Source organism: Hypanus sabinus, chromosome 1 (genome assembly GCF_030144855.1).
Source record: "Hypanus sabinus isolate sHypSab1 chromosome 1, sHypSab1.hap1, whole genome shotgun sequence".
In the NCBI taxonomy this organism is placed as follows: domain Eukaryota; kingdom Metazoa; phylum Chordata; class Chondrichthyes; order Myliobatiformes; family Dasyatidae; genus Hypanus; species Hypanus sabinus.
Window position 1 is genome coordinate 15,777,947 of NC_082706.1, and position 21,878 is coordinate 15,799,824.

General features: G+C 43.2%; 1 protein-coding gene across 1 annotated transcript in view; it reads left to right on the top strand.

Moving 5' to 3' along the window:
* Positions 1-17,427: 17,427 nt before the first annotated feature.
* LOC132391625 (serine/threonine-protein phosphatase 2A 55 kDa regulatory subunit B alpha isoform) overlaps positions 17,428-21,878 on the top strand; it is an 82,988-nt gene continuing 78,537 nt past the window's right edge. The window contains exons 1-2 of the mRNA XM_059965063.1: positions 17,428-17,675; positions 18,115-18,192. Of these exons, the coding sequence (XP_059821046.1) occupies positions 17,669-17,675; positions 18,115-18,192 (85 nt within the window). The 5' untranslated portion in view covers positions 17,428-17,668. The remainder of the gene's footprint in view (positions 17,676-18,114; positions 18,193-21,878) is intronic.

Below are 21,878 nucleotides of genomic sequence, written 5' to 3' on the forward strand. Positions count from 1 at the left end.
GAAGGGGCCCCTGTCTTTTTTTCTATTATTCTAAGCCCTGACATTAAAGCTTTCGCTCTTGTTTTCAGAATGCGACAATTTGAACACAGATTGGATTGGGTTGCTCTGGGAGCCGGGCCAATTTGGAGAGGCGAAGAATGGCTTCTCTGGCAGCAAAATCTGGGCCCGGAGCGACTCAACATGGTGGAGGTCCTAATGCGAGATACAATCTGCTGTCCAGACAAATTAAGTTTAAATTTAATATAAATTTAAATTTATATTAGGTAAGAAACGGTGTTGGATAGACTGTTGAGTCTGAAGGCTGATAAGTCTCCGGGACCTGATGGTCTGCATCCCAGGGTACTTAAAGAGGTGGCTCTAGAAATCGTGGATGCATTGGTAATCATTTTCCAATGTTCTATAGATTCAGGAACAGTTCCTGCTGATTGGAGGGTGGCTAATGTTGTCCCACTTTTCAAGAAAGGAGGGAGAGAGAAAACAGGGAATTATAGACCAGTTAGCCTGATGTCAGTGGTGGGAAAGATGCTGGAGTCAATTATAAAGGAGGAAATTACGACACATTTGGATAGCAGTAGAAGGATCAGTCCGGGTCAGTGGGGATTTATGAAGGGAAAATCGTGCTTGACTAATCTTCTGGAGTTTTTTGAGGATGTAACTCTGAAAATGGACAAGGGAGAGCCAGTGGATGTAGTGTACCTGGACTTCCAGAAAGCTTTTGATAAAGTCCCACATAGGAGATTAGTGGGCAAAATTAGGGCATATGGTATTGGGGGCAGAGTACTGACATGGATTGAAAATTGGCTGGCTGACAGGAAACAAAGAGTAGTGATTAATGGGTCCCTTTCGGAATGGCAGGCTGTGACTAGTGGGGTACCATAAGGTTCGGTGCTGGGGCCGCAGCTGTTTACAATATACATTAATGATTTAGATGAAGGGATTAAAAGTAACATTAGCAAATTTGCTGATGACACAAAGCTGGGTGGCAGTGTGAAATGTCAGGAGGATGTTATGAGAATGCAGGGTGACTTGGACAGGTTGGGTGAGTGGGCAAATGTATGGCAGATGCAGTTTAATGTGGATAAATGTGAGGTTATCCACTTTGGTGGCAAGAACAGGAAGGCAGATCACTATCTAAATGGAGTCAAGTTAGGAAAAGGGGAAGTACAACGAGATCTAGGTGTACATCAGTCAATGAAAGCAAGCATGCAGGTACAGCAGGCAGTGAAGAAAGCTAATGGCATGCTGGCTTTTATAACAAGAGGAATTGAATATAGGAGTAAAGAGGTCTTTCTGCAGCTGTACAGGGCCCTAGTGAGACCCCACCTGGAGTATTGTGTGCAGTTTTGGTCTCCAAATTTGAGGAAGGACATTCTTGCTATTGAGGGGGTGCAGCGTAGGTTCACAAGGTTAATTCCCGGAATGGCAGGACTGTCATACGTTGAAAGATTGGAGCGACTGGGCTTGTATACACTGGAATTTAGAAGGATGAGAGGGGATCTGAATGAAACATATAAGATTATTAAGGGATTGGACACACTGGAGGCAGGAAGCATGTTCCTGCTGATGGGTGAGTCCAGAACTAGAGGCCACAGTTTAAGAATAAGGGGTAGGCCATTTAGAACAAAGATGCAGAAAAACTTTTTCACCCAGAGAGTGGTGGATATGTGGAATGCTCTACCCCAGAAGGCAATGGAGGTCAAATCTCTGGATGCATTCAAGAGAGAGTTAGATAGAACTCTTATAGAGAGCGAGGTCAAGGGATATGGGGAGAGGGCAGGAATGGGGTACTGATTGTGTATGATCAGCCATGATCACAGTGAATGGCAGTGCTGGCTAGAAGGGCTGAATGGCCTACTCCTGCACCTACTGTCTATTGTCTATTGTCTATTGGCCCAGATTGACTGGGGGCTTCTCTCTCCGTGATGCTAAGGCTGTGAGTCTGCCCCAGCTCCTGCGCTTTGTGTCTACAAACTCTGTAGTGATTTGACTGCTAATATGATGAATTGAATACTGAGGCTTTGGGCCTACTCCAGGCTACTCCAGGGATTTGGATCGAAGGAATCAATTTGGTTCGAAATGCTGTTGTTGTGGCTAGCTTCTATTGTTTGCATGATTTGTCATTTTTTTTCTCTTTCCCTGTGTGCAGAGAGGATTGGGGGTTGGTCTTTATTTATGAATATGCAGATAATGGAGGGATTTTGACCTTGCGCAGGCAAAAGAGAAAAGGAATAACTAGCATTATTAGTTTGGTAATTGATCTGAATGCTATTTGCTTCCTTTTATTGTTTGCAAGATTTTTTTTTCATATTGGGCATTCGATGGTCTTCTTTTTCATGGATTCTTTTGTGTTTCTTTGTTTTGTGGCTGCCCGCAAGAAGACAAATCTCAAGGTTATGTAAATAAACTCTGAACCTTGAACTTTGAAACGCCATGGGCAAAAGGGCCTGTTCCTGCGCTGCACTGTTCTGTGTTCTACTTTCTAAAATGTGAAGTGGAAAGTTGAAATGGCGCACTCATAATGGACAAAATTATCCTTCAGTGCCGCTTTTGAATCCTCGATGTAAGGAGTACCTTTAAAACCTGAGTGTGCCACATGCTGTGGCCTTAATATAACATAGCAGATGATGTTGTTTAGATTAAAATTACTGGCTTCAATAAGGGATGTTCTATTTATAGCACTAACTTTATTTACTTACGCTCCCAGCAACATAAAGGAACTCACAAACAATACATCAACTGAGGAAAGTTATACTTGTCGTAGAGGGAGTCAAAATCAGAATCAAGTTTATTATCACTGACACACAGTATGTCATTGAAATTTGTGTTATAGCAACAGTGGAATGCTGTACTCAGTGGCCACTTTATTAGGTACACTTATACATCTACAGGTTAATGCAAATCTCTAATCAGCCAATCATGTGGCAGCAACTCAATGCATAAAATCATCAAGACATGGTCAAGAGATTCAGATATGCTTCAGACCCAACATCAGAATGGGGGGAGAGAAGTGTGATCTACTGCAAGTGACTTTGCCCTTTGACTGTGGAATGATTGTTGGTGCCAGATGGGGTGGTTTGAGTATCTCAAAAACTGCTGATCTTCTGGAGTTTTCATGCACAACAGGCTCTAGAGTTTACAGAGAATGGTGCAAAAACAAAAGCAAAAAAAAAAAAAAAATCCAGTGAACGGCAGTTCTGTAGGTAAAAACACTTTGTTAATGAGTGAGGTCAGAGGAAAATGACCAGATTGGTTCAAGCTGACAGGAAGGTAACAAGTTTGTTATTGAGATAGATAGAACATTGAGTAAGCTCTTGTGGCCCATCAAGTCATGCCATCCAGCAGCCCCCAATTTAACCCTAGCCTAATCACAGGATAATTTACAATGACCAATTAACCTACCAACTGGTACATCTTTGGACTGTGGGAGGAAACTGGAGCACCCGGAGGAAATCCATGTACAAACTCCTTAAAGGCAGCGGTGGGAATTGAACCTGGTTTGTCTGCACTGTAAAGCCTTGTACTAACCACTACGCTACCATACTGTAGTGCCTAATTTACCTTCATAGTTCATCTTTACTCCCTTTCTGGCTTTTTAAGTTGTCTTTTGTTGGTTTTTAAAAGCTTCCCAATCCTCTACCTTCTTACTAATTTTTGCTTTATTATATGCCCTCTCTTTTGCTTTTATGCTGTCCTTGATGCCCCTTGTCAGCCGCAGTTGTGTCATCCTCCCTTTAGAATAATTCTTCATCCTTCCCAACATCTGCAGTCTCCTGCGTGGACTTGGCCATTCCGCTCTTTGACGCTGTTCCACCATTCATGAATATCACGGTGAATCTTTTACCTCAGCACCACTTGCTTGTACCAAACTCATTTTTATTGATTTGTTAATATCTAAAATGCTATTAATTTCTATCTTAAGAAGACTGAGAGTCAAGCCTCCACTGCCCTCTCGCATAGAGGACAACAAAGCTTCCGTCCCCTCTGGGCAAAGAGATCTCTCCCGAAGGAAAGGTGCTGAATGTCCAGACTCTTAATTTGAGACTGTGACTCTTAATCTTGGACAGTAGAAGTGAAAACATTGTATCTACCCCTTCTGTCATTTCAATAACTTTGTTTCTTTCAACAAAACCATCTCTTATTCTTCTAAACTCAAGGGAGTCAAGGTCCTATCTCATCATTAGCCAGTCTTTCCATCTCTTAAAATCAATCGGGTAAGTCTTGTCTCACTCTCGGGAAATATATATCCCAATTTCCTTACGACAGTGAAATAGGCCATTCAGCCCATCGAGTGTGCACCACCTTGCTTTTTCCTGTTATACAAACTCGGGGCAATTAATCCACCTCGGAGATGTGGGGAAAAACTGCAAGCTGGAGGAGGCCCAAGTGGTCACATGGAAACTCCACACAGACAGCAAGTCGGGTAAAGAGACCAAACCTGTACACAGTCTTCCATGAGATTCAAAGGTTCAAAGTACATTTATTATCGAAATATGTGTGCAGTATACAACCCTGAGATTCGTCTTCCCCACAGTCACAAAACAAAAAAGAAACATGGAACCAATCCGTTGGAAGAAAAACATCAAATATCAAACCTCCCTCCACCCACCACGTGCAAACGGCAACCAAAAAAAAAAAGAATGAAAACACTAAATATAAAAGACATATTTCAGTAGAGGGCTATATAGAACTACTGAGAGATTTCTTACCATCATAATCAAATCCTCTTGCAACAAAGACTAGGACACCCTTTGACTTTATTCTTGCTTACTCTATCTGCATGTTATAAAGAACAAAGAATGGTACAGCACAGCGCAGGCCATTCAGCCCATAATGTTGTGCTGACCCTTAAACCCTGCTTCCCATATAACCCTCCACCTTAAATTCATCCATATACCTGTCTAGTAGACTCTTAAATTTCACTAGTGTATCTGCCTCCACCACTGACTCAGGCAGTGCATTCCACACACCAACCACTCTCTGAGTTAAAAACCTTCCTCTAATATCTTCCTTGAACTTTCATCCCCTTACCTTAAAGCCATGTCCTCTTGTATTTAACAGTGGTGCCCTAGGGAAGAGGCGCTGGCTGTCCACTCTATCTATTCCTCTTAATATCTTGTATATCTTTATCATGTGTCCTCTCATCCTCCTTCTCTCCAGAGAGTAAAGCCCTAGCTCCCTTAATCTCTGATCATAATGCATACTCTCTAAACCAGGCAGCATCCTGGTAAATCTCCTCTGTACTCTTTCCAATGCTTCCACATCCTTCCTATAGCGAGGTGACCAGAACTGGACACAGTACTCCAAGTGTGGCCTAACCAGAGTTTTATAGAGCTGCATCATTACCCCGCGACTCTTAAACTCTATCCCCTGACTTATGAAAGCTAACACTCCATAAGCTTTCTTAACTACCCTATCTACCTGTGAGGCAACTTTCAGGGATCTGTGGACATGTACTCCCAGATCCCTCTGCTCCTCCACATTCCCAAGTATCCTGCCACTTACTGTGTACTCTGCCATGGAGATTGTCCTTCCAAAGTGTACCACCTCATACTTCTCCGGGTTGAACTCCATCTGCCACTTCTCAGATACCTTTAGATATTAATGCACCATTCAGGTCCCTCTAAACACCAACGCCTTTCAAACTCTCACTTTTCAAAAATACTCTGCCTTATTATTTCTCCTAACATATTGGATGACTTCACATCTCTCCACACCATTTTTTCTATCTGTGTTATTCTCAACGAATCAGTAAGGCAGGCACTCCCAACCATGCTGTCCACAGACCAGTCAATTAATGGTAGAGGTCTATGCCATGAAAAAGGTTGGGAACCCCTGATTTAGACTGTCCATGGTCCCCTGAAGGTCTCTCTCCATCATCTCATAGCTACTTAGCTCTGTATCACCAGCAAAATTGGATATATTGCACATGACACCAGCATGCAAGTTGTTAACAGAGTTTGTAAAGAGCCGGGCTCCATCTCCAATCACCATGGCATCAAACTAATCATAGCTTCCAAGCTCAACATAATTCCACCTAATCCTCCAGGAAATAAAAATGAAAAGAAAAAATTGCAGATGCTGGAAATCAGAAACAAAAACAGAAAATGTTGGAAAAACTCACAGATCTGGCCGTGTCTGTGAAAAAAGAAACTTTAGATTTGGATCTGCCGAATACCATCCAACCTGCAAAGTTTTTCCAGCGTTTACTCTATTTATCCCTACTATTTTGTTTTCCCCCTTAAGCAATCCTTGATCCACTGTATTATTCCCAATCCCATATTTAATGACCTTGTATGTGGAATCTTATTAAAGCCCTCTGAATATCCATAGGGCTTGTTTCATCTTATTTATTCTGCTCATTATAAGCTTTAGAAACTCTAACAATTTTTTAAACAGGTTGTACCTTTTCTAAGTCCACATTGACACCACCCAGTGCTGTCCATCACTGAGAACCCCCACCACCCAGGATTTGTTCTCTTCTCATTGTTTCCATCAGGAAGAAGGTACTGGAACCTGAAGACACACATTCAATGTTTTAGGAACAGCTTCTTCCCCTCCACCATTGGATTTCTGAAAGGTCAATAAACTAACCCATGAACACAACCTCATTTTTTAAAAATTCTCTTTTTGTTTGCACTACTTATTTTATATATATATATGTTTGTGCGTGTGAGTGTACTTCAGGGTCACATGAAGCCATGGGAGCAGGTGGTGGATGGTCTTACGAGCAGCTGATGCATATCACAAGTCCTGGTTATGTGACCACTGACAGCAGGCAGACAAGCTCTAAAGAGTATTGATAATGGCTGGGGTCACCCGTCTTGTTAAGACACTGCCCAGAAGAAGGCAATGGCAAATCAATTCTGTAGAAAAAAATTGCCAGGATCAATCATGGTCGAGACCATGATCGGCCACAACATATAACACGGCACAGAATGATGATGATATATATTTTTTATTTCAATGTATTGTATTGTACTGCTGCTACAAAACAACACATTTCAGAGCATATGCCAGTGATATTAAACCTGTTTCAGATTCTGATCATGCTTTTTAAAAAAATTTCAAAATGATCTGCTCCATTTCCTCAGTAATAGATGCCAACATTATTCTTCCCACCAATGTCAGAATAACTTGCTGTCTTCAAACCACATTCAGATATAATGAGGTCATACTGAAATCTATGTTGCCGGAGACCATTGAGAGCTGCGGGTCTGAGCCAGGAGAAGCAGATGGAGAATGTGTCATCAGACTAAAGATATTGGAGCAAAATGCAGATCTCTTCCTATCAGCATTGTGGAGTGCAAAATTGTTCATGAGAGACTTCAGGTGATAAAAACACTTAAATGTTTGAGAGGTTGTGTGGAATGGCAACAAGATTGGAGATGAAATTTCAGAATTGTGCATGAATCTGAAGCACTTGGCAAGCAGTAAGGAATGGTAATGGTGGCACCACCATTTCTCCCAGGGCATCAAGATGTTCTCCACATTTGCTTCTTCTCTTCACGTCCCCACACCCTCATGACCTACCCATCGCCTCCCTGTGGATCCCCACCTTCCATTAGCCTTGCGACTGAGGGAAACCATTACGAGTGATGGGGAGAGTGTGGTCACTGCCCATCCATCGACTATAGCCAAACCATGAGCCACGGACTGTGATCACTCCTCCAGTGAGAGTAACCATGTGAAGAGTGAGGATCTGACCATTAGGTTTTCACAACACTGGACGTCAAATGTCTCAGGTTTGCAGGCATTTTATTTATTTCACGGATAGCAAACAGGGCAGAGAGCCATAGAGCATTACAGCACAGAAATAGGCCCTTCAGCCCATCTATTCAATGTCAACCTTTTTTTCTGTCTCGTCCCACCTACCTGCACCTGGACCATAGCCTTTCATACCTTGTCTCATCCATGTATCTGTCCAACCTTCTCCTAAATGCTTCAAATGAACCACGTCTACCACTTCTACTGGCAGCTCATTCCACACTCACACCACCCTCTGAGTGAAGAAGTTGCCCCTCAAGTTCCCTTTAAATATTTCTCCTTTCACCCTTAACCCATGACCTCTAGTTTTAGTCTCACCCCACCTGAGGGGGAAAAAAGTCCTGCTTGCATTTACCCTATCTGTATCCCTCAGAATTGTGCATACTTCTGTAAGATCTCCCCTCAGTCTCCTACACTCCAGGGAATAAAGTCCTAACCTATTCAATGTTTCCCTTCATGTCAGCTCCTCAAGTGTCAGCAACATCCTTGTAAATTTTCTCTCCACTCTTTCTTATTGAAATCCTTCTTGGCAGAGGAAGACCAGAACTGCACGTAATACTCCAAATTCAGCCTCACCAACATCTTATACAGCTTCAGCTGGTGAGTTTGTGGAATGCGGTTGTGGAGGCCAGATCATTGAGTGCATTTAAGGCGAAGGTTGACGTGTTCTTGGTTAGTCAAGAGTGTGAAAGGTTACGGGGAGAAGGCAGGAGAATGGAGTCGAGAGGGATATGAATCAGCCGTGATCAAATGGCAGAGCAGACACGATGTGCCAAATGGCCTACTTCTGCTCTTATGTCTTACAGTCTTCTGTCCATTTTAAGAACAAGTTTGGCACTTCAACAATGATGTTTGCTCAGATTATTTGTGACATCAGGACTAGCGTATGGGCAACTGCAGACAATGCCACTCACTGGGAGGCAATAGACGGTTTGGAACAGGGAATTTGTCAATTGCAAGTTGGTTTGGTTTAGTTCATTACTGTCACATGTACCAAGATGCAGTGAAAAGCTTGTCTTGCATGCTGTTGCAGAGGTCAAATCATTACATGGTACATTAAGTTTGAATAAGGTAAAACAATAACGATGCAGAATGAAGTGTAAAATCTACTGAAAAATGGCCGTGTAGTTTAACGGTAAATTGCAAAATCAGAATGAGGTAGATATAAGGTTAAAAGTCCATCTGAGTCCTCATTGAGGGATCAGAAGTGGAAAGGGCGGGCAATTTCAAGTTCCTGGGTTCAACATCTCTGAGGATCTACCCTAGGCTCAACATTTTTATGATATTTACTATTGATTTGTACACCAGGGAGCGCGAAGCACAGAATCAAATATCGCTGCGATGATTGTACGCTCTAGTATCAATTGTTTGGCGACAATAAAGTAAAGTAATATCAATGCGGCTACAAAGGCACAACAGTGGCTATATTTCACTAGGAGTTTGAGAAGATTTGGTACGTCACCAGCGACACTTGCAAATGTCTACAGGTGTACTGCAGAAAGCATTCTAACTGGCTGCATCACCAGTTAGGTGGTAGGGGGAAGGCATGGCACAGCATTGAAGTAAGCCACAGAAAGGTGCTAACTTACCGAATCACCATTTGGTATAGTGTGGTGGTGGCCACTGCACAGGATCAAAATAAACTAGAAAGCTGTGAACTCGGTCTCGGTGGGCACTCGCCTCCATGGCATCCAAGCCACCTTCCAGGCGGTACCCATCGTTAAGGAACTCCATCACCCGGGACGTGCCCTCTTCTCCTTGCTACCATCAGGGAAGAGGTACAGGAGCCTGAAAGCACGCACTCAACGGTCGAGGAAATCCCCTACCACCAGATATCCGGATGGACGTTGAACCCATATAAATATATGCTTACTGTAATTCATAGTTTTCATTATTAAGTATTGCAATGTGTCGCAAAAACAACAAATCTCACAACATATGCCGGTAATATTAAACCTGATACTGATTCTTATTGTCTGAGAGCCTGATAAATAGAGCTGTCCTGGTTGTACGCACTTTCAGGTTTTTGTATCTTCTGCCCAGAGGGAAAGGGGAGAAGAGAGAATGTTCCCAGTAGGCGCATCCTTTGACTACATTGGCTGCTTTTTAGAGGCAATGGGAAGTGTAGATAGAATGCATGGATGGGGGAGCTCATTCCTCCAATGTGCGGAGCTGTGTCCACGGTTTCTTGCAGTCACACGCAGAGCAGTTGCCAGACCAAACCAGTATGTTTCCAGAAAGGAGACTGGAAACATTCTATGGTACATTCTATGGTCCTGTTTCCAGACAGGAGACATTCTATGGTGCATTGATAAAAATTAATCAGAGTCGATGGGGATATGCCAGATTTATTTACCTCCAAAGGAACTAGAGGCGTTGGCAAACTTTCTTGGCCACGTCATCTACGTAGTTGGACCAGGTCAGGCTACTTGTGATGTTCACACCTAGGAACCCAATGTTCTGAGCTGTTCATGATGGCTTGTCAACCACAGGTGAAAACATTTGCCAGGGTCATCTTTTAATGGTGACCTTTCAGACAAGGCTATGTCTATAGCTGGTGACCATGTTGTGAAACAGGGATGTGAATGAGTAAAGGACATCACACCCATTTGCAATTTTCTTCTTCTTGGACCCTTAGATCCCAGTGGAGCATAGGCCATTGATGACCTCCTATCTCCGTCGTCCGAAGTCGATGGTCTGGTTGGATTTCATCAATGTCTCTGTAATCCACTGTACAGGGGACTGGCCTATACAGCTTCATCAGTGCCCTGTTGGCAGGTGTTACCCATTTCTACCTCTCATGACTGGGACGTAGGGTTGGACTTTCAGTGGCAACGGTTCTGCAACTGGTGGCATGAATTGTCAGTGAGAGGCCACAGAATGGTGATTCTATAACCCACGTTCAGCATACGGGGTGGCAGGGTGGCACAGCTGGTAGAGCTGCTGCTTCACAACTTCAGAGACTTGGTTTCGATCACTTCAGCTGCTGGCTGTGCGGATTACACACACGATCCCCCCGTGACTGTGTGGGCGCTCCTCCATGTACTCTAGTTTCCTCCCACATAATAGAAACTTCCAGGTTGGTAGGTTATCTGACCACTGTAAAATGCCCCTAACCATGTACAGAACTGTGCAATGATCGTAGGAAAATATGCTTTACATATCTAGGCTGCCTCAGGTTTTTACACAGTACTGCCAGAATCAGAATCCAGTTTAATATCACCAGCATAGAGAAAAAAGTGAGAATTACAGTATGAGTTTTACTAAATAGTTAAATCAAATAAGTAGTGCAAAAATAGAAATTAAAAAATAGTAAGGCAGTGTTCATGGGTTCAATGCCCATTCATAAATGTGACAGCAGAGGGGAAGAAGCTGTTCCTGAATCACTGAGTGAGTGCCTTCAGGCTTCTGTACTTCCTTCCTGATGGTAGCAATGAGAAGGGGGCATGTCCTGGGTGATGGGAGTCCTTTTTGAGTATCTATGTCCTGGGTGCTAGGGAGGCTGATGCCGATGATGGAGCTGATAAATTCTACAACTCTCTACAGCTTACTTCCATCCTGTACCGTATTTGTCAATGTGGAATGGAGAGCCAGGTTGTAAATCTGGCAGGAGCAGTGGATGTTGGGAATGGCAAGGGTGGTGTGCCGCGGGAGGAGTGCCAGGGGTGGGGTCAGACATACCCAGCCCTGAAACACCACCATGCATGTTCATTTGATTCCAAACAATTGATTTATTGATCATTATAGAACATCTCTCTGATGCTTCCTGCTCCCCCCTATCTTCCTTCCACTTTTCACAACCATGATTCCCTCCCCCTGCCCCCTTCCCACTCTCAGTCCACAATAGAGACCCATATCAGGTTTATCATCACTCACGTTTGTCATGATTTTTTTTGTGGCAGCAGTACCATGCAGGACTGTAGACCATACTACAGGACTGTGCAAAGTTCTTCGGCACCCTAGCCTAAGACGCTTGCCCAGTGTTGCAGGTGGATGGTAGAATCTGGGTGAGTTGACAGTTGAGCAGAATAAACAACTTCAGAGTAAAGTAGTGGTTGATGGTCGGCATGGACTGGGTGAGCTGAAGCCGATTGTCCTTATTCAGCACTCATGAATGATTGCTATCCAGCAATATGAAGTTTGAATTAATATAGACATACATGTCAAATATTATGTATGAAATTTTGACGGCATACGAATCCAAATAAATTATGCATTATTTGTATTAAATATAACACAGAAAGTGTATTAGATTGTAAGATATAGAAGCAGAATTAGGCCATTTGGCCCATCAAGTCTGCCCTGCCATTTCATCATGGCTGATCCATTTTCCCTCTCAGCTCCAATCTGCCCCCTTCTCCTGTATCCCTTCATGCCCTGGCTAATCACAAATGTATCAACCTCTGCCTTAAATATTCCCAAAGGCTTGGCTTCCACAACTACCGGTGGCAATGAATTCCACAGATTCATCACTTTCTGGCTAAAGAAATTCCTCCTCATCTCCATTGAGGAAAGAGGTTCTGCTAAGAGCATTTGAGCAGCTAGGGAAAAAGCTGAGTCAAAAAGGTGGTAATGTCTGGATCTCTACCTGAGCCACATGCAAATTGGCACAGGGTTTAGAAGAGTTATATGCGTGGCTCAAGGACTAGTGTGGGAGGAGTGGGTTTTGAATTCATGGGAAACTGGCACCAGTATTGGGGAAGGAGGAAGCTGTTCTGATGGGACAGGCTCCTCCTGAATCGTGATGGGACCTGGATCCTGGCAAAATGAGTAGCTAACGTTGCGAATAGGGCTTTAAACAAAACAGCGAGGGGGGGGGGGCTGGTTCAACAGATTGGAGAAGTATGGATAAAGTAAAAGCGAAAAGTGTGGATAAAGATGAAGTAAAAGCAAAAGTTAAAAAGATAAAAGTAAGGGTGGAGTGCAGAAAAGTCAAGTGCAAAAGAGACCAAGATTACTAGATTTTAAAGGCACAAAGAGTTTAAAGGCACTTTATCTGAATTCCTGTAGCATTCATAACAAGGTCAGTGAACTTGTGGCTCAAATCAGTATAAAGGGATATGATTTAGTAGCCAATATAGAAACATGGTTGCAAGGTGGAGAGGACTGGGAATTATATATCCAAGGATATCGGGTAATACGGAAGGATTGGCAGGAATGTAAGGGATGTGGCTTAATATTCATAATTAAGGATGAGATCAGGGTGATAGTGAGAGATGATTTAAGATCTAAGGAGCAAATTGTTGAATCTATCTGGGTAGAGATTAGAATTAGTAAAGAGGAAAAAAAAATCACTGGTGGGAGTTGTCTATCGGCCACTGAATAATAACATTACAGTGGCACAGGCAATAAACCGAGAAATATCTGAAATGTTTAAAGATGTAACAGCAGTTATTGTGGGGGACTTTAACTTGCTCATAGATTGGGCGACTCGAGTTAGTCGAGGCAGTCTTGAGGAGGACTTCATAGAATGCATCAGTGATGGCTTTTTTGAACAGTATGTTACTGAACCTACAAGGGAACGTGCTATCTTCGATCTGGTCCTGTGCAATGAGACAGTTAAATTAGCAATCTTTTAGTTAGGAAAGAGTGATCACTGTATGATTAGGTTTCTCATATAAATGGAGGGTGCAATAGTTCGATCTAAAACCAGTGTATTATGCCTAAACAAGAGTAACTACAACGGGATGAGGTTAGACTGGGAACACAGGCTGTATGGTGGGATGGTTGAGGAACAGTGGAAGACTTTCAAAGAGATTTTTTCACGGTGCTCAACAAAAGTATATTCCAGTTAAAAGCAAAGACATTACGGGTGCAGAAAGCCAGCCACGGATAACCGAGGAAATAAAGGAAGGCATCAAACTAAAAGCTCATGTGTACAAAGTTGCCAAGAGTAGTGGGAAACTGGAAGATTGGGAAAACTTTAAAAAGCAACATAGAACCACGAAGTGAGCGATAAAGAAAGGGAAGGTCGATTATGAAAGCAAACTAGCACAAAATATAAAAATAGACTGTAAAAGTTTTTATAATTATATAAAGTGGAAAAGGGTAGCCAAAGTGAATGTAGGTCCCTTGGAGGACGAGAAGGGGGAATTGATATTGGATAATGTGGAAATGGCCAAGGCTTTGAATGACTATTTTGTGTCGGTTTTCACAGTGGAGGACACGTCTAACATGCCAATGAGAGATTTTGTGGATGTGATGGGAGGAGAGGACCTTGATACAAGAGCTATCACTAAAGAGGTAGTGCTGAGCAAACTTGTGGGCCTGAAGATAGAGAAGTCCCCTGGTCCTGATGGAATGCATCGTAGGGTACTGAAAGAAATGGCAGATGTTATAGTTGAGGCTTTGGTGATAGTTCATCAAAATTCTCTGGACTCTGGGGCAGGTCCCAGCGGATTGGAAGAAGATGAATCTCATGCCGCTGTTCAAAAAAGGATATAGGCAAAAGGCAGGTAACTATAGGCCAGTTAGACTAACATCTATAGTTGGGAAAATGTTTGAAGCAATCATTAAAGAAGCAATAGCGAGGCATCTGGAAAGAAATGGATCCATCAGGTAGATGTAGCATGGATTCAGCAAAAGCAGATCCTGTTTGACAAACTTACTGATGTTCTTCAAGGATTTAACAAGCGCAGTGGATAGAGGGGAACAGATGGACGTTATTTACTTGGATTTCCGGAAGGCATTCGATAAGGTGCCATATGGAAGACTTATCCATAAGATAAGAATGCATAGAGTTGGGAGTGATGTATTAGCATGGATAGACGATTGGTTAACCAATAGAAAGCAGAGAGTTGGAATATATGGGTGTTTCCCCAGTTGGCAATCAGTGGTGAGCGGTGTGCTGCAGGGGTCGATGCTGGACCCACAATTGTCATGATATACATTAACAATTTAGAAGAAAGGACCAAGTGCAGTGTATCTAAGTTTGCTGATGACACTAAATTGAGTGGAAAAGCAAATTTTGCAGAGAATACAGAGAGTCTGCAGGCAGATATAGATAGGCTAAATGAGTAGGCAAATGTCTGGCTGATGGAGTATAATGTTAGTAAATGTGAGGTCATCCACTTTGGAAGGAAAAGTTCAAGATCAGATTATTATTTAAATGGTAAGTGCCATGCAGGGGACTTGGGAGTGCTTGTGTATGAATCACAAAAGGTTGGTTTGCAGGGGCAGCAGGCTATCAAGAAGGCAAATAGAATGTTGGCCTTCATTGCTAGAGGGATTGAATTTAAGAGCAGGGAGGTTATGCGGCAATTGTACAGGGTACTGGTGAGGCCACGTCTGGAGAACTGTGTGCATTTCTGGTTTCCTTACCTGAGGAAAGATATACTGGCTTTGGAGGCGGTTCACCAGGTTGATTTCAGAGATGAGGGAGCTAGACTTTGAGCAGAGATTGAGTCTCCTGGAATTGTATTTGCTGGAATTCAGAAGACCGAGAGGAGATCTTATAGAAATATATAAAATTATGCATGGGATCAATAAGATAGAGGCAGGAAAGTTGTTTTCACGGGTAAGTGAAACTAGAACTAGGGGACATAGGCTCAAGATTTTGGGGAGTAGATTTAGGATGGAGATAGGAGGAATTGCTTTTCCCAGAGAGTGGTGAATCTGTGGAATTCTTTACCCAATGAAACAGCAGAGGCTACCTCAGTAAGTATATTTGAGACAAGGTTGGATAGATTTTTGCACAGTAGAGGAATAAAGGGTTATGAGAAAAGAGAGTTAGGTGGAGATGTGTCCATGGTCAGATCAGCTGTGATCTTATTGAATGGCGGAGCAGGCTTGAGGGGCCAGATGGCCTACTCCTGCTCCTATTTTTTACGTTCTTATGTTTCAAAAGGATGCCGCTCTATTCTGAGTCTGTGTCCTCTGGTTTTAAACTCACCCACCAAAGGAACCATCCTCTCCACATCCACTCTATCATGGCCTTTCAACATTAGATAGTTTTCAATGAGGTCAGCCCTCATTCTTCTGAACCCCAGTGAACAGAGGCGCAGAGCCATCAAACGCTCCTCATATGACAAGCCTTTCAATCCCAGAATCATTTTCATGTATCTCCTTTGAACCCTCTCCAAAGCAGCACATCCTTTCTTAGATAAGTTCCCTCTCCTGGTCTACAATTAGTTCCTTGGTCTTACTGACATTGAGTGAGAGGTTGTTGTTATGATACCATTCAGCCAAATTTTCAATCTCTCTCCTGGAAGCTGATTCATCATCATCTTTGATTCAGCCCACAGCAGTGTGGTGTCATCAGCACACTTGAATATGTTGTTCGAGCTGTACTTAGCCACATAGTCATCAAGCGAGTAGAGCAGGGGGCTAAGCAGTAGCCTTGTGGTCCACCTGGGCTGATGGAGAACGTCTTTGCCAATCTGAACTGAGGAAATCCAGAATCCAGTTGCACAAGGGGATATTGAGGCCCAGTTCTTGGAGTATACAGATTAGTTCTGAGGGAATGATGGTGTTACGTCCTGAGCTGTAAACGACAAAGTGCATCCTGATGTACGCATCTTTGCTGTCCAGATGTTCCAGGGTTTTGTGAAGAGCCAAGGAGACAGCATCTGCTGTAGACCTGTTGCTCCGGTTGGCAAATAGGATGGTTCCAAGGAGCTGCTCAGTTTCAACACCAGGCTCGCCAAACACCTCATCACTGTAGATAGAAGTGCCACTGGGTGATAGTCACTGAGGCACAGCCTTCTTCGGCACTGGTATGATTGAAACCTGCTTGAAGAGGCTGAAGATATCTGTGAACACACTAGCCAGTCAGTACTCATCCAGGTACTCCATCCTTGTCATCCTTGTATTCATGCTCTTGAAGGCAGACTACATGTCATCTTCAGATACTAAGAGCAAAGGATCATCGGGAGACATGGGAGTGCACAATGGTTCCTCCATGTTCTGGTGGTCAAAGTGAGCACAGAAGGCATTGGAGCTTAACTGGAAGTAAAGCACCTTTTTACCTCATATTTTTGAATTTTCTCTCCTCTTAGAAAATAGTTTACCCTTTAATTTCATGACCATACACTTCCTGACACTATTCCATCTGCCACCTCTTTGCCCATTCGCTGAATCTAAGTCCTTCTGTAGTCTCTCTACTTCCTCAAAACTACCTGTCTCACCACCCCCCCACCTACCTATCTTAATGCCTGCAAACTTGGCCACAAAGCCATCAATTCCATCAACCAAGTCATTGACATATAACGTAAAAAGAAGTGGTCCCAACACAGTCCCCGTGGAACAACACGTCACCGACAGCCAACCAGAAAAGGCTCTCCTTATTCCTACTCTTTGCCTTCTTCCTATTGGGCAATGCTGTATCCATGCTAGTATCTTTCCTTTAATACCATGGGCTCTTAACTTGTTAAGTAGCCACATGTGTGGTGCTTTCTGAAAAGTCCAAGAATTAATATATTATGAATGAACTATGATGAATTAAAATTAAATAAAAGATGGAATGTACTATTATTATGTTCTTTGATTCAATAAATAAAATATATTATACGTTAAATTTATATATAATGCATTATATAGATTTACTATATAGAATGTTTATGAACGTATGGACAGTAACTTCGGACCCAGTTGGATCTGCACATGCGCTGGAGCCTTGCTGTCGCTAGCCCCGCCCCTTCGCTCCCGCTCTGGCCCCGCCCGCCCGCCGGGTGGAGAGGGGTGACGTCACTGTAAGATGGCCGGGGCGGGCGCGCCGCCATTTTGAAGGGGGGTGTCCGGCGGCGGCGGGCTCAGCGAGCGGGGGGAGGCGACTTCAGCGCCATCGGGAAACGCCATCCGCCGCCATCCTCTGCCAAGTGCGGCCCGGCCTCTCAGTCTCGGGCCTCGGCCACATCACCGGACGCCGCGCTAACACAGAGGACCTCCATTTCCAGCCGATTCCGCCATGGCAGGTGAGAATTTGAAGTGTGAAATAAAAGGGCAGCGGGAGGGGGGGGGGTGGGTGGACTCTCCCCGCCTCTCCATCCTGCCCCCCGACCCCTGGCCGGGATCGCTTTCCAGCCTGCACCTCTTCCCCTCCCTCTGTCAGCTCATTTTAGGCCTGCGGACTCTGCACTGAAGCTGAAAGGGCAGGCAAACAGCCCGGGTCTGGAAGGAAACATCACCACCACAATTCTGCAATTGCTGGAGTTCCCCTCCTCCTTCTCAGACCTGCCTATTGATTTAATTTTAATTGCATTGAACCTCCCCCCACCCCTGTGTAAAGCTTGGAGGATCTGGTGCCCTGTGAGTGTTCCTCCCACCCAACCCCTCCCCAGCATCCAATATGCATGTTTCCCCTCTCCAGCAATATACTACTTCATTAATTTTAATTTTCTCCCATTCATTCAGGAGTTGGAAGTGGTGGCAATGACATCCAGTGGTGTTTCTCGCAGGTGAAAGGAGCTATAGACGATGATGTTGCAGAAGGTAGAGCGATTCAAATTTGCATTTCCCCTCTCCCTCCCTAGTTGCTTCTAGTGCCTTTTGACTGTGATTTTTTTCTCTCTCTCTTGTTGAATGGTTGGAGCGTGTGTTGCAGCTTCTGTCTCTTCCGCCCCCCTCCCCCGGTATCATTCTCTTGCACTCGATGACGGCAAGTGATCTGCGAGATTCTGAACATGATGTAGGAATTGCTCTGGGAACTAACGTGATTGTGAAAAGCTGAATGTTGAGTGTGCTCGTGCGCTTTTTATCCGTGCATTATGGGCTTTGGGAGGAAGTACCGTAGTGAGCTGAGAATGGATATTGTGTAGGTAAGAGATCATCTAGATGCTAATGTTTGTTCTTTAAGCGTTTGAGGTGTGTTTAGTAGTTGAGATACGTGGTAGGCCTGTAACTGATGAAGTTGAGCTGTATACTGAAGTGCTTCCTGTGGGTACTCGGCACTCCTTGCTCCTGCAGTCATGGCTGCTTGCATTTGCTCCTTGCATAGGTTGAGTTAATTGAAATAACACATTGCTGTCACTTTGATTTGCTGTCCAGCAAAAGTACATACAGCTTCTAGGAAGTGATTCCCACTGATTGCTGCAAACCTTCTGAGCTAGTTTAAGGGCCAAATTCTTTTTTGTAATGAGTGAGCTGTTGAAGGCCAGTGCCCTTTCATTTCTGTACATGCCAGGCAGTGTCATTCCGATATCAGTAAGTTGTATTCAGAAAAAATGTAGTATTCTATCTGTGTGAACTTTAAGTTGCTAAGTCACTGATTTCCAGACCTGGATAATAGTGTATTTTGCATAGTTCTGAGATGTATGAGATTGGGGAGGGGGTTCTCGAATCAGTTAAACTTGAATAAGTGACACTGTAGACTGTAACATTGAAAGAACAAGCTGTTTGTTGGTCTTCTCTCACTCTGGAAGGGTTCTTTGTTGTTAGAGAGAAAGAGCCTGTGGCATGTCAAAGTGCTGGGTTATGGACTGTAGCTTTTGATGGACCTAGATCATGGTCTCTTTGGGGGCTTTACTATTGCTTGCTTGAAGAAGGCTGACGCTTCCGACTGGAGCAAGGAAGGGGAGGGGTAGGGTTGATGTATGGGAGGGAGGGGGTTCTAAAGTTTTTCTGTCATTTATTCCTTGGTGTTTTCTTCTGTTTCATGGATGTCTGTGGAGAGCAAGAGTTTCAGGTTGTGTACTGTATACAAATTACTTGATATTAAATGAAACCATTCTGTTGATTACAGAATTGTCATTGGTTTAAAAGGTGTTAAAGTGTATTGAATGAGGAACTAGTTTAGGTCTGCATATGGGAATGTATCAGATTTAAGCTGTAAGAACAGTGCTCTTCTAAATTCTGCATGAAGTCATTAGTGTGTTTGCTAAGTTCCCCTGGCTTCAAGTTGTGTGTTCTGAGCATGTTTCAGTGTTTGTCATAGTAGTGTAGATTTGAGAAAAAACTGTATCTCGACAGCAAGGGAGATGTTCGGATGTAAATAGCAAGGTTGGATTGTTCAAGTTAACTGGAGCAGTAAACTCATTTTGTAACAGCCCTCTGCTGGTACTCTGCTCATGTAAGGTCGTGCTTTTAAACAGTGATAGGAGCTTCATGAGCCAAGTAAGATTACCAGTGTTTTAAGAATTGAGTGCAATCATGATTCATTTTGTTACCCATTACAATGATTTCTTTCACTTCAGTACTGCCACGCATACAGTGTCGGTGCCATGCATGCAGTGTTACATACCAGTTTGCTGGCTGATCCCAGGGCTGAAAGATTTTAAAAAAGGGTCTTTGAATGTTGTGTCTCAGTCCAGTTTGTAGCATCCAATCCAGGCAAAGAGTCTCAGCTCATAATTCCCTCTTTCGATGCCGCTTGAGCTGCTGAGTTCCGCCAGCGGCTCGTTATCAGAATCAGGTTTAATATCATTGGAGATTTGCTGTTTTGCTGCAGTTTTACATAATAAAGAAAATAAATTACAATAAGAATATATTAAAAAATTAAATAGTGCAAAAAGAGAAGAAAAATTATAGGTCGTTTTCATGACTTCTTTGTTATTCATTCGGAAGTCTGAAGGCATGGGGGAAGAAGCTGTCCTGGAATGTTGAATGTGTGACTTCAGGCTCCTGTACCACCTCTATGGTAACAATGAAAAGTGGGCACGCCCTGGGTGAAGGAGAGCGCTTTAATGATGGATGGTGCCTTTTTGAGGCATCGCCTTTTGAAGGGGTCCTCATTGCTCTAAAGGCTAGTGCCTGTGATGGAGCTCGCTGAGTTAACAACTTTCTACAGCTTTTTCCAATGCTTGTTGCATCGATTGAGTTGTGTGGTCTGACTGTTAGCAACTTCTCCAGGAATACACTTAGCCATTAATCCTTCATAGGACAGGAGATATATTTTGGCTTGCAGTTGGAAAGAACTGAGTTCAAATTAGTATGATGTAATGTTCTGCAATACTGGTGTACCCTCGGTTATGGTTACCTGTATGGGAGACCAGATGGATGGATGTTTGGGTTTGTTTGTTGTTGCAGGTTTGTAGGTATCTAGGGTGGGGATGGGACGTTTCCCTGTGCTGCCTTTCCCCACCCTCAGGCTGCAACAATCAGGAGTTGGAATAAACTGAGCAGAGCTGGGGTTGCTGTGCAGGTTCACTCATTGAAACAGCGAGACCAGCTTTGACCCTCTTCTCACACTTTGCTCTTCCATCACAGCTGTTTCTGTGACCCTCTTCTATGAACTGATTATGTTAATTTCTGACTTGTTTGGATTGTGAACAGCAATCTGGGATAGAACCCAATTGTAAACTAGGACTGATGTATTTAAATTCATTCGTTTTCAACAGTCCCAGTATTTGAAAACATACCCACAAGTCCATTTTCACGATGCAAGTAGACCAGTTCAAAAGAACTTTTCTGTAGGTTTGTACAACTCCTGTAAAACCTCACCTACAAATCCTTGCATAAGCACACAGGTAGAGGTGGTGCCTTTGTCTTGTCTTTACAGGCCTTGGACCTTGGTCTGTGGAGCAAACTTTATTGATATTTTACAAGATTAGATTGAATTTCACAGAGCAAAGGAGGAAACATAATCAGTGATTAGAGTGTTCATCTATTTGAATATCTTGCAGGATACTTTCCAGTGAAAGATACAAGAATATGATTTCACTTTCAGTATTTGTGCGATTTCTTCATAATCTGCCATTGGGATTATGTTGAAGTATTTCCATTTCATTTTGTTTTGCTTTGCAATATGCAGAGATTTATGTTGTGCAAGTAATGAACTAATTGGTGCCTTTACTGATTGTTTTATCACACCAATTTTAGCTACGTGGTGCAGATCTAGATACCTAATCTGAATATATCAAAATTCCCGGATGATGATCAATTTGTACTTTTCTCAGTCTGACACCAGATAGAATGGTTTACCGCAAATCCAGAGGATTGTTTGAGGCTTGAAACAAAAACTTCTAGCTCTGATTTTTTTTATATGTATAAGCATATAAACTCATAATAACATATCATGGACACTAGCCTCCACTCCATCAAGGAATCATCAAAAGGCAATGCCTTAAAAAGGTGTCATCTGTCATTAAGGGCACCCAGCATCCAGGGCATGCTCTATTCTTATTACAGTAATCAGGGAGATATTACAGGAGCCCAAAGGCACACTCAACATTTCAGGAATA